The following is a 14,062-nucleotide window of genomic DNA, read 5'->3' as shown; positions in this document are numbered from 1 at the left end:
ATATCTAATATGCTGAAATTCAGTCTCTTACATTACCAGATAACACTGTCTAGAAAGAGAAGGTATCATTCTGCCCTGAATCCCTGTAAAATTCCCTTGAGATGGGATGACTGTCATTAGGGCACAAGTTAAACATCTTTAGATGGCTGCACGCTACATTCTTCCATGTGCAAGGTTTCAATCAAACTTGCTATTTGATTATCAAAACTTTCAAAGCACTTTCGATTTGTCTTAAGCCGCAGGAAATTCAAGGGGACATCTGGAAGGATGTCTGCAGATTATTTGCAATTTTGTGTGTAGTAGACATCAATGAGAGCCCTGCTCAGACTTTGGCTGGAACCCACCTCACCTCGGGCTCATTACAGCGCAGACTGGCCCATAATCCCCCTTAATTCCTCGTTGTCGTTCATTCTCTCTTTAAGCCACTCTAGTCCGGCACAGCCAATGAACGGAGGGCCTGTGGAGGCACACAGGTATTGGCTTTTCCTTCCAGGCATGCAGTCTGTCTTTGTAGTTCTCCACAGGAGTCAGCGAGGCTATCACTTACCGTGCCAAACTCATTCCCTCCACCTCAGACGTTACCAGCAGATAATGTCAGTGGCAGACTTGCATTCATTAGCATCAACCTGGAATTGAGAGACCCTGTGAGAAAAAGCGGGAAGACATGCCGTTGAACTTGTCTGTTAAAAGGGCTTTCTTCAACTATAGGCACTTTCATGATTTATGAAAAGTCAGAAGTTTTTCTTTTTGTTATATCTTGGAAACCATGCCTTCATTTCATTGCATTTTTAATTTAATTTAATTCATTTTTAAATTTTATTTGTTATTCTATTTTATTTTATTCTATTTGTATTATTTTTAGTTTAATTTTTATATTATTTTATTTTTTATTTTATTATTTTTTATTATATATATATATATATATATATATATATATATATATATATATATATATATATATATTTTTTTTTTTTTTTTTTCTTCAACTTAGTGCCTAAGTTGGAGAAAACAACAACAACAACAACAAAACCCACTGTCAGCATGTGCAGGCTTTATGGTAATAAATCAATGCAATTAAAGCAATGATATATTTTAAACGTATCCTGCAATGTGTTTGGAAGTTTGACTGTAGTGAGAAACTGGGTCAATTATAGCAAGAGGTACCGATCGCTGTTTGTTCCGCTGGTCCGAAGTGAACCATTTATGTTGAGAAATCAGTGGGTGTCAAGAAATGTATCTTTTTTTGTCTCATTGATTCCCCATATTCCTGGTTTAGAGTGCAAATGCCCTTCCAACAGTGAGGAAACACAGATAATTGGCCACCGTTGACAAGTTTGTCTGGTAGCTGTGTTAAGTTTGCTTTTTAACTATGAACTTTAGGTGATAACATTTAGTTAGGAGTCTAGAGCAGATAGCAACACATGGCAATGAACTGCTTGAAGTATTTTATCTCAGATGTTTTATTTGTTTTTAATGACTTTTGCCTTTCACAGACAAGCACGCACAAAAACAAACTCTCAGTCACAGAATTTAAACCTAGATAACAAATATGCCTTTTGGTACGCTATGAACTACTATTTAAGCAAAGAATAGCAGCAAAGGGTAAGTAGCATTACACATTCTAAAATAGAGCTCTTTAAATTCACACCTGTTAATCAGAGAACTCAATGTCCGACATCAAAGGATCAAGAATGTGTCGATTGTAATGAGCAGGATCACTCTTCAAAGTGTGAATCTGGCCTTGTCTGCTGTAACACGCTGTAACAGCGTGTATGTTTAAAAAAAAAAAAAAAAAAAAAAAAAAGTGGGCAATTGGCAAAAGTAAATGGTGTCAAAGCTTGAAGATTTTAATGCTGATTGGAGACAGTGCAACCCTGAGTGTAAATGAGCTTTGGAGATGATAAAGTGCAAAATGAGGGCCGACTTCTTAGATGATGTGTTACACAGAATAATGGTACAAATTATTTGCATTTAAATCAATGTGATGTCAAGTGTGTGAAAATATTTGTAAAATACACATTATATACAAAAAATATATGATATTGCTTGGAAAATCCATCCATTCATCCATCCATTCATCCATCCATCCAACCATCCAACCAACCAACCAAATTTTAAACTAATTATTTAAAACTTTAAACAATCAAACCTAGTTTTTGAACATTATGTCATCATGCCTATAATAAACTCAGCAAATATATTAATACAGTTTAATAAAATGCAAATGTAATCTCATTTGTTGCAACTACATAAATATACAATAGTCTATTGTGCCTGGTATAAAGTGTTTTACGAGATTATATCTGGATGCTTTTGAAGTCTTTAAACAAATGTATTTTGAGGACAGATGTTCCCTGGACCCGATCTATATGAAAAACACCAGAACCATATGTTGTGTATATTGTAAATCGTCAACCGTTACTGAACATTTCCAGAACAGTGGCGGCAAATTCCTTTAATCCTCTGAAACAAAACAAAGGGTATAAACATTCGCTGTTGCACATTAAAAATCTTTTGTAACATTACTAACCTAGAGCACAAGTAAACTTTGATAGTTCTGCTTATAGTGAGAACTACACTTCTTGGTGGTCCTGGGTATTCGACAATACACAAAATGATGTCAATGAGCCCACATGAGGGCAGACCGGTGTGCCATGTCCCAATTTTCAATTCTTTGTCATGGTGAACTTGAGAGCAGCGCTTACAAAAAAAATGACAAAATCTTGCAAACCACTGGTCCCCTTGTGCCCAGAGAAGTGATTGATTGCCTTCACAATGGGCAATTAAGGCAATGTGGTCTAGGGGAAAAAACCTGAAGTGCGAGTTTCCAGCAGGACTGAGACCATTTGGATGTGTTTGGCCTGAGGCATGGCTCACTGGAGAAAGTTAACAGCAGAATAAATACCCATCTTTGCAGTCATTATTAGGCTTAAAGCATAATATGCCCCGAAACTTGCATCGGTCCTACTCTGGTTTGTTACAGTTTACTGGCGTATTAAGAAGGGCCATGGAGATTATGATGGGATGTCTGTCAATCTGCATCCAAGTCAACTACCCCCTGGTGCTATCATGGCCTCTCCTTGATCTTGTGCAAATTTCCCTCTTCATAGGGGATGAGGGGAATTGGATCGTGCAGGCAGTTGAGCAAAGGCTTGTTTTGATGTTTATTCATTTGCTTGGCGCTCAATCCAAGAATGCAGAAAAGTGGACCTCTGATACACAGTTTCTATCAAACTTTAATGAGGCTGAATAAATTAGTGACACAAATGATGTTGTTTTAGAATTTTACATCATTAAGTTTGTCTCTTTGTACAAAATTCTGCATATTTCATGGCAACAAATACGCTCGTTTCAGAAAAAGGCACAAGTCATACACTTTCATCAACCAATCTCTGTGATAGACTCAAACTGCAGTATGTGTCTCTCAAGTCAATCAGCAGGCTGTTTGAAGAACAGTCTCAACTCTGATGCAACTCTGTTCCTACGTGAATGGTGACTGGCTCTATCGTTCCCACCTTGGCGGCACATTTGGGGCAGGTAAAGCTGACATCAGCGATTGTGTGGCTCTTGAGGCAGTAGTAGCAGAACACGTGGTTGCAGCCGATGGAATGGGGCATTGTGGGCCACTCCCCGCAGATGGCGCACTCGGTGCAGTAAGTCTCCTCCGAACCCTCCGTTCCCCTCAGGTCATTCAGAGGGGACAACAGAGCGGTGACACTAGCCTTCAGCTTCCACACGTTTACGAGAGGCAGCAGGAAGATGAGGAACTCGGCAAAGCCGTGCCACAACAGCTCCCGGTTCAAGAACTGGAAGTTGATGTCTCGTGGGCCCTGGGGTCGACTGAAGATGGGCTGTACTCCCAGCAACCTTTCGGTAAGGGTCGGAAAGGTTCCTCTTTGGAGGAATAGCAGGAAGTTGACCAGGCTAGCCACTTTGGTGAGGCCCGTCAAGATAGCGAGTACCTTGCGGGCCTTGCGTGCATTGGACTCTGCAGGGTGGTTGAGGAACAAGCTATTGGAGCGATCCCTCAACCACTTTTCACCGACTGTCAGCAGAGCGAACCAGAACTTCTGTGGCCGGCTCATGGGCCGGTACTTCTCACCCGGTATCAGAGTGTTCTTGTACCGGATGTTGAGCAGTGACTGGCCCACGGTGGCGCTGTTGGAGTAGACAGTGAACCTCCAGAGGAGGAGCTGGAGAAGGGCCTTGAGTTCTGGTTCCACAGGGGTTAAAAGCCCAGGCTTGAAATGCTGGAAACATTGGGTAAACTGTGACCAAACAAGCTGTTCCAGTGCACCATCCAGTTCAAAAGCATCCAGCTGACTGATTCTCAAAACCCGAGATAAAGGGCTTGGGCTGGCCTTGGCGAAAGGCTTGTCACCTCCAGCTCCAGCTACAAGCAGAAGAAGCAAATGGTTATGCATTTTTGCATTTGAGTTGAAATCACTTTTCACATGTAAAACCCATCCTAAATTCCCTTTCAGCTGTGCAGGGCAGAGGCACAGGAGGTCTTACGCTGTTCCCTCTCGAGATTCAGTCTGAGGACAAATCACATCACAGGAGATTATCCCAACAGCACAGGCTTGGAAAGGCAGTAAACATCCGCTATGTGGAACTACTTTACTTTGACGGCTTTTTATAAGGGATCTAAGAACTGTGACGTTTGCCAATTTTTCATGGAACGCGTTTGTATTGGGCTGAGTTTATCTCTTTAAACGCAATGGTTAAAAAATGAGAGCCAGGGGCTGTGGTGACCACCTCTTAGCTTAGGACTGGATTTGGACAATATCTGCAATAAATTGGCTTATAAAAATTGTTGAAAACATGTCCAAATCTTAAGTAAAGTCTTTTTTCTAATACTTTAGGTTCATCTGTGCCCAAAACCTTCACCCATTTAAGAATGAAACTGAAATGGACATTAAAAAAAGATGCAAGATGTTCATGAATCAGGTGAAAAATTATCTGCATTAAACAGATGTTGGAAACTAGTTAAGTTTATTGTATAATCAGTCAAAACCCTTTTGGACCACTGATTATGTTTTAAATGTGTCTAGGATTTCAAACCAGCTCAATAGTTTCTCAGCTAAGCAAAAAAACCTTCGCTGCACGGCGTCACTCGCCCAGGTGAGGCAAATCATTGCGGCAGGCCACACTAGGGATACTGCTTTTCCATGTTCTCGTCATAGGCATTTATTGAGCAGTTTACAAGTTATGAATGAATATGTTTTATCTGAGAACATAATATTGACAGCAACCTATCAATAGTAATGTGACTATTGTCAAGGGCCTGTCAATAGTAATGTAATTATGATTTAGAGGATCACATAGATGTTAGCTCGGGCAAGTAACATCTCTTATAGGACTGCTATCAATATCAGGATTACTATTGACATGTTCTCTCAGACTCAAAGTACTTGCCAAATATATAACAACTAGACACTTTTGTCAATGTGCACTGCCTATAAAAATTAAGCATTTGAATGTACAGGGCTTTAACCGGAGAGCTGAAAATCTATGCTTCTTATGTAATCGGCCAAATTCATAATCAATGGCTGTGTTTACCTCTATTGTAATCAGAAGACCTGGCCTACATGGAGCGCAGTGATTCATACACGTTTACAGTGCACTCGAAAAAAACATCTGTGACAAATGGCCAATGAGAACGTGGCCTAGCTAAAACAAAATTAGTCTGAATAAACAATAGGACACAATAAGTAAACTGATTTTCTCATTAGCTCTGTATTTCAACAATATGCCCACTTTGTTATTTACGATCTGGAATCAATCTTACTCCAACAAATAAGTTGAATTTTCTAGGAAATGGAGCCTATCTTCGGGCTGCAAAATGGATGGGGAACACGCATATAAGGTTATATCAGCCAAGTCAAGGTCCTGACAAGCATCCTTAAATGACAAATGCCTGACACCGGCACGGGCTATAAAACATGTTCTCCTGAGGCAGCCCACTGGAGGCTCAGGCCTGCAGTTCTGCAACTGATAAGCTGGGTCACAGAGTCACCTTGGGCTTAGCATTACAAGGCGGCAGGCCATGAGATTCCTGCAGCGACTGGACAATTTGGAATCTGGAGATTTTTAGGAAGCCTGTGGTTACGTGACCTTGCTTTTGGCATTCTGTCTGCCTTTGCATCTTTGCGGCAAGTCAGAGAATCTAGGCCTTATATTTCTTTATACATAAAAAAACAACAGACTTTTACTTTACGTATTATATTATATTATATTATATTACATCATATGTAATTTTTTAAATGTTTTTGTATACAATACAATAAAATAGCTATTTCTTAAAAATACAATAAAAACAGTAATATTGTGAAATGTTATTACAATTTAAAATAACTGTTTTCTATTTTAAATATTAAATTTTAATGATAAAATGTAATATTTTATTCCTGTGATTGCAAAGCCGAATTTCTGCAGACATACCCCAGTTTTCAGTGTCACATTCAGAAATCATTTTATTATGCTGAATTAGTGCTCAAGAAACATTTCTTATTATCTTTGTTGAAAAAAGTGGTGCTGCTTATTATTTTTGTGGAAACCATGATTTTTTTTCTTTCATTCTTTGATGAATAGAAAGTTCAGACAAACAACATTTATTTGAAATAGAGGTTTTTTGTAGCATTATAAATGTCTTTACTTTCACTTTTGATCAATTTAATGCATCATAATAAAATTATTTTCTTCACAAAAATCTTACTGACCCCAAACTTTTGTTTGTTATATTCAGACACACACATATATATATATATAGAAAAATTTTGGTTTGACTATCTATATATATATATATATATATATATATATATAATTATATAGATAGTCAAACCAAAATTTATTCAGACACCTTGAACATTTCATTCATTAATACAGTTTATTCACTATAGTTTAAAAAAATGGTAATAAAATATGACAAGATCTCAGAGTTAAACTGTGTCAGAAAAAAATAATCTTAATTATGTCAGATAACACTTAAGCAAAACATGTTCAGGTCAATATGTCTGAATAATTTTTTGTTCCAAATTTTTATAAATTTTACTGGTAGTCCACTGTATGAAGAATTTTGTATGAAGAATTGTTGGGTATAATATGTCAGAGTTTACTTTATTTTGCTATCCTCACTTACATAAATGAACTATAGTGTCCGGCACACACTAGTAAAAATATATCAAAAATATCAAAAATGTCTGAATAATTTTCGGTTTGACTGAGATATATATCAGATATATATCAGATATATATATATATATATATATATATATATATATATATATATATATATATATATATATACACACATACACTATGTATTTGCCAAAGATTTCAGTGCCTTTTATAAAAATGAAATCACATGTCAGAGTGGTTTTATTATCCTTTGCTTAACGTTTTAAACTTACAAAAAGCTAGTTGTCACTTTGTATTTCCAGTGGCAGATGAGGTGTCACTCAGTTTAAAAAAAAAAAAAAAAAAACCCTGTCTTAAACCTTCGATTCCTTTGTACAATCATTTGCGCGATTAAGGTTACAGAGCTCTGGCGCCTTTTTCAGCTGGCAGAAGAATTAGCCAGTCTCCTTGTTTAGCATTCAACTTTTAACTCTGTCCCAGAAGTATCTGTTTTATTATGAACACTGATGGGTATGTCAGTTTCTGAATTTTAAAGGTGATGTCATCCTGAAATGGGATTACAGGACTGCTAAAATACCCGTCCTGCGACTGTTCTAATTGTTCTACGTCTGTATCATAAAATATGAATGTCTGCAAAAGCACTTGGGGTTCAAGGTCTGGTCCTAATGTCTCATCAGACTGACCCATTTCTCTAATTACCAATGAATCGCAAGAGCCCCAATCTAACACAACTTAATGTCTAAGAAATATCTTTTAAAGCAGCTATAGGTCTGACATAAAGATATGCTTTGCTAAATCTTGTTTGCACAGAATGTAAATTATTTAAAAGAATTAATTGATTATGTGAGCATGAAGGTGGAAGATTTAAAGCCTTAAGTATAGAGTTAGGCAGAAAAAACAGCTTAAAAACTCATGAAACATTTAAAGGCTGAGGCAGCAGGAACGACTGAAGAGAACAGTTAATAAATGAGAAAATTGTGAAGATGCATATTACGGTGTACAGAGGGCAGTCAGGCTTTGCTGTGTCCACATAAAGGATCTGCGCTTCAATACATTTGACTTGCAATTTTTCATCACCTTTATGAGATGATGTATTTGCATAAAAAAAACTTTTTACAATAACCATGTTCTTCTATTTAAAAAAAACAAAACAGAGCAACAGAAAACACACCATCCTTATTCCATGACAGCACATCATAAAACCCTGCCATACACTGTAAAAAATTACCGTGATTTTAACAGTAAAAGACTGTAAAAATGCTGCGGTGAAAAACTGTTAATTGGTTTACAGAAAGTTTCCGTACTATATACGGTGAATAACTGTAATAGATCTAACGGTACATTTAATGTAATTTTACGGTAAAATACCGTTAAATTCACAGTTTTTGAAAGTGAAAAATAACAATTCATTGTAAAATTTACAGTGAAAAACCGTAAATTGACATTCCCACAATTCCCTGCGTGACACTTCACATTTGATATATTTTCATTGAAATAACTCTGTTTCTTCTTAGTTTTTCTCATTTTTTTCTAATCAGTTATGTACATTAGGGTTTTATGTTACATCTAATGTTGTTAATTAATGTTTATTGCATTTTTAAAATTTCATGCATGTTACCATGATGGTGTTTAGTGTGTGTGTGAATGACACTGTGTGCACCTTCTATATATTAGTATTGTCCTCAGCTTGTGGAAAAGCTGCTTGTGATGAACTTTGATTCATCATGTGACTCTTATCACCACTGGGTTTGGTGACTGTCAGTGTATTATGAAGATACATAACAGATATTAGTACTTCATTAGGTTGGTAAATTAACATTATATCAGTTAATGAAATATGTTATTTTACCGTAAATTTTACTGGGATTTTTTTTTACAGTGTACTGAAATCCAATGTTAAATATACATATTTAAAATGTAAAATTCACATGTAACTCCGTAAGTATGTTTACGGTTTGATGTCATTTTTACAGTATTGTTCTGGTAACCACAGCTGCCGGTATTTTTCCGTAGAAACAACAGGATTTTTTTTACAGTGTATGAGAAATGTTTTTCTTCTCACCCTCATCCAGATTTGGCTTAGCATGGTCATGTAATGTAATATTAAAAAGCTCCCTGTTTACATGGAATCAGCACCATGGTAAACATTTCACCCACAAATGGAAGAAAGACTCAAGCTCAGTTGCAAACACATCTGCAAAACAACCCAACAATATAGTCTGCATTTTAAATCTTAATCCATTTAAATGCAACACTCTCACAAATCTATAGGCAACCCTTTGACCTGGGCTGAGATCATACAGCAGTCTGACTTTAACTCCATTCATTATGTTAAGTGTGCAACGGGCCACTTACAGCTCAATCAAATCCACAGCAATCAGCTGTCCTAATTCTGTACGATGACGCCATTTCAGATCACACTAAAACGTCATACAAAAATTGTATGAGAACCATAAATTCATTTTATACACTCTAGTTAAAGGGTAAGTTCACCCAATTTACCTTCGACCTTTACGATTACCTTCGTTCATCTTCAAAACACAAATTAAGATATTTTTGATAAATTCCGATGGCTCAGTGAGGCCTCCATTGCCAGTAAGTTAATTTCCTTTTTCCTTTCTCAATGCCCAGAAAGGTACTAAAAACATATTTAAAACGGTTCATATGACTACAGTGGTTCAACCTTGATATTATACAGCGACGAGAATACGTTTTGTGCGCCAAAAAATAAAAAAATAAATTAAATAACGACTTTATTCAACAATATCTAGTGATGGCTGAATTCGAAACACTGCTTCATGAAGCTTCGAAGCTTTACGAATCTTTTGTTTCGAATCAGTGGTTTGGAGAGTGTATCAAACTGCCAAAGTCACGTGAACCATTAAAATTTTGAAACACTTATGACGTAACGAAGCCTCATTTACTGAAATCATGTGATTTTGGTGCTCTGAACCACTGCATAAAGCTTCAAAGCTTCGTGAAGCAGTGTTTTGAAATCCGCCATCACTAGATATTGTTGAATAAAGTCTAAAATTTTGTTTTCTGGTGCGCAAAAAGTATTCTCGTTGCTTTATAATATTAAGGTTCAACCGCTGTACTCACATGAACTGTTTTAAATGTTTTTAGTACCTTTCTGGGGATTGAAAAAGGAAATTAACTTGCTGGCAATGGAGGCCTCACCATCGGATTTCATCAAAAATATCTTAATTTGTGTTCTGAAGATGAATGGAGGTCTTACGGGTGTAGAACGACATGAGGGCGAGTAATTAATTTTTGGGTGAACTAACCCTTTAAAGTTATTGTTACAACTAAAATTCCTAATTTACATCTACAACACCAAATTATTATTATAATTATAATTATAATTATAATTATTATTATCTATGACAGTGGTATCAAGTAGAGCCAAGTAACCAGTTTGGGTTACACTTTATTTTAAGGTGTCTTTGTTACACTTTGTAATTACACATTTAAGTATTAAGTAATATTAAGTAACTACATGTACTTACTATAGGGTTAGGATAGGGTTGGTTTGGTTTACATGGTTGCATGTAATTATGCATAATTTATAGTTATTACTATAGTAACTACATGTAACATACAGTACAGTCCAAACGTTTGGAACCACTAAGATTTTTAATGTTTTTAAAAGAAGTTTCATCTGCTCACCAAGGCTACATTTATTTAATTAAAAATACAGTAAAAAACAGTAATATTGTGAAATATTATTACAATTAATTATTTAAAATAACTGTGTACTATTTAAATATATTTGACAAAGTAATTTATTCCTGTGATGCAAAGCTGAATTTTCAGCATCGTTACTCCAGTCTTCAGTGTCACATGATCCTTCAGAAATCATTCTAATATGCTGATTTGCTGCTCAATAAACATTTATGATTATTTTCAATGTTGAAAACAGTTGTGTACTTTTTTTTTCAGGATTCCTTGATGAATAGAAAGTTCAAAAGAACAGCATTTATCTGAAATACAAAGCTTCTGTAGCATTATACACTACCGTTCAAAAGTTTGGGTCAGTAAGAATTTTTTTTTTTTTTTTGAAAAGAAATTAAAGAAATGAAGACTTTTATTCAGCAAGGATGCATTAAATCAGTCAAAAGTGGCAGTAAAGACATTTATAATGTTACAAAAGATTAGATTTCAGATAAACACTGTTCTTTTGAACTTTCTATTCATCAAATAATCCTGAAAAAAAATATTGTACACAAATATTTTGTACAATTGTACACATTAAATGTTTCTGGAGCAGCAGATCAGCATATTAGAATGATTTCTGAAGGATCATGTGACACTGAAGACTGGAGTAATGATGCTGAAAATTCAGCTTTGCCATCACAGGAATAAATTACTTTGTGAAATATATTCAAATAGAAAACAGTTATTTTAAATTGTAATAATATTTCACAATATTACTGTTTTTACTGTATTTTTAATTAAATAAATGTAGCCTTGGTGAGCAGACGAAACTTCTTTTAAAAACATTAAAAATCTTAGTGGTTCCAAACTTTTGGACTGTACTTTATGTAACAATGCCACTGTAAAATAAAGTGTTTCCCCAGTTTGTTCCGTTACCTTGATAACTGAATAAAGAAACCTTTATTTTTTGAAAAAAAAAAAAAAAAAAAAAAGTAATAGAAACTACAATTAAAAAACCATGTTAGAGGATGCAATGCATCCATGTTGTGATTGGCTAATCATGCTGTCAACAAGATAATGGTTGCCTAACAGGTGCACAAATAGACCTGAATGGGTCAAATTGGTGAAAATGCACAAACTAATTACAAAGTAAACAACTCCAAACTCTGACATCACCACATCTGGTCAAGACTCAATATAAATGAACTGGAAATGACTAAAAACATGAAATTATCTGTGAGGTTGTGGTGTCTGACGATTTAATAAATAATGATCTAAAAAGGTAACTATTAATTATAATATGAGAATCACAGTTTGTGATAATAAATAAATAAATGTTACTGTATTATTATTATTATTATGGTAGTAATAGTAGTAGTTGCTGTTGTTATGATGCCATTTAAAAATGCTTAAAAAAAAAAAAAAACGTGATGAGATTTGATGCAACTTGGTTTTAAGTTCGTTAACATAAACAATAAAAAAACTAAAATAGTATAGTATTGTTTTTTGTCGACCGTGTACATTGAATGCACATATTATGCAGTGATAACACGCACGAATCTAATATTAGACTGACAGGAGAGGAAACAATGCCCTGTTCTGCACAAAACTAAAAGCAGCTCGAATATAGAATGTGTTGTCACAATGTCTGGTTAAGTGAGATTTGACTAGAGCAAATAAATTTAGTATAATTACCCATGATAAGACTGACAGTCTACGGTCGGTCTCGGTACTGAGGCGCTGTTCTTCCTTCTTTTCCGGGTTATCTCGATTAACCCCTCCTTGAAGCACATGAGCCAATTGCAAATTGCATTTTCTCTGCACCCTTGATCACATGCATCCAATCGCAATATCTGATTGAGCGAGGCAAACATGAATCGCGTCGCGCCATGCGTGTGAGAGAGGCGTAGCTTCACGCAAGTCTTCAAGCGTTTGCGTCTGACAGTAACTAGTCCAATCAAAATCGATAGTGTTTGTTCTACAGTATGTTTTGACCAATCGCTATCAAGCAGGGGCGGGCTCTGTTGAGCAGCAGGCGTTCAGGCACGGAGACTGTTTACAACTGAACAAAGGGATAAGGGGGGGAAAGAAGGGAAATGCTCATACAAATGAACATTCATACGCCATAATAACAAGGGTTTACATAAATGTAAAGCATTTGCTTTAATTTTTTACATTGTTTTGCTCGGGAAAACAGCGAATGGCAACTGTTTTGTTAAATGCTGTCCGCATGTGCTTAGTTTTCGCACTGCAATGAAAAATCAGCTAAGAGGGGACGTCTGTTTTTTTTTTATTTACTGAAATGCCTTTTTTTTTTTGTTACCTGGAGTGTGTATGTGCATACATACATACATATGATATTAAATAATTATTATTATTTAATATGTATTATAATAAACAAGAATTTCTGCTGCATGTCACTAAAAGAACATACACAGTTGGTGATATGCTTGTTTGTTTTTATAAATATTAAATAATAATAAAGAATTTATTATATTTTCAGGCAGATTAGAACCCCAAACCCCCGTACTTACAATTCAGAAAGTTAATGGGATAGTTTCCCCCCCCCATGTTGTTCCTTAATTTGTATTACTTTTGTGTAACGCAGATGTTAGGCAGAATGTTGCTGACAGCCTCAGTCACCATTCACTTATTGTCTTTTTGAGTGTTTCTTCTGAACAACTCCTTTTGTGTTTTACAGAAGAAAATATGTCAAACAGGTTTGGAACATGATGACTGAACTATCCCTCAAATGTCCTTGTTAAAACCCGGGATACAAAGAGGAACTTGAGCTACAACAGTCTGGCACTCTTAGAGGCCAGAAGTTCAAGAGATGTATAGAGTCTGTTTATCTGTAAGTGTACACACTATTGTATGTAGCTGTACAAGCTATTTCTTAAAAATGTTTTTACACAAACACTGTTGACTATTGTGTACAAGTATTCACACTTTCATATGTCTTTTCTGTGTCCTCAAGGTTTAGTTTTTCATGAAGATAATCATTTGAAACCTCTTGTGGATTCTTCAACCTTTATGGATTCACATATTGCGTTTATTGTTAAAGGAATGTTAACTGTTAAAAGTTCAGATCGAACAATTCATAGCTCCACACATTTTATACTTGTATATGTAGCAATTAGTCACAGCTACACATTTGCCAGAAGAGACACATCAAGTTCACATTAAGATTACTAATCATTTCTGCTATAGCAGGGACAACATGATCTGTAACTCTAGGAGAACATTCACATTACCTTCCTCAATA

At 35.6% G+C, this 14,062-nt stretch overlaps 1 protein-coding gene across 1 annotated transcript; it reads right to left on the bottom strand.

Annotated features, from left to right (window-relative positions):
* Positions 1-1,442: 1,442 nt before the first annotated feature.
* pex2 (peroxisomal biogenesis factor 2) lies at positions 1,443-12,658 on the bottom strand. Its single transcript, XM_048175000.1, has 2 exons — positions 12,493-12,658; positions 1,443-4,393 (listed from the first exon to the last, which is right to left on the bottom strand). The coding sequence occupies exons 1-2, from the start codon at positions 12,494-12,496 to the stop codon at positions 3,459-3,461; spliced, it is 939 nt and encodes a 312-aa protein (XP_048030957.1). The 5' UTR covers positions 12,497-12,658; the 3' UTR covers positions 1,443-3,458.
* Between the last annotated feature and the right edge of the window lie 1,404 nt (positions 12,659-14,062).

Source organism: Megalobrama amblycephala, linkage group LG22 (genome assembly GCF_018812025.1).
Source record: "Megalobrama amblycephala isolate DHTTF-2021 linkage group LG22, ASM1881202v1, whole genome shotgun sequence".
NCBI classification, from domain to species: Eukaryota; Metazoa; Chordata; class Actinopteri; order Cypriniformes; family Xenocyprididae; genus Megalobrama; species Megalobrama amblycephala.
Note: the sequence above shows the minus strand (reverse complement) of the source record. Positions and strands in the feature narration are given on the sequence as shown.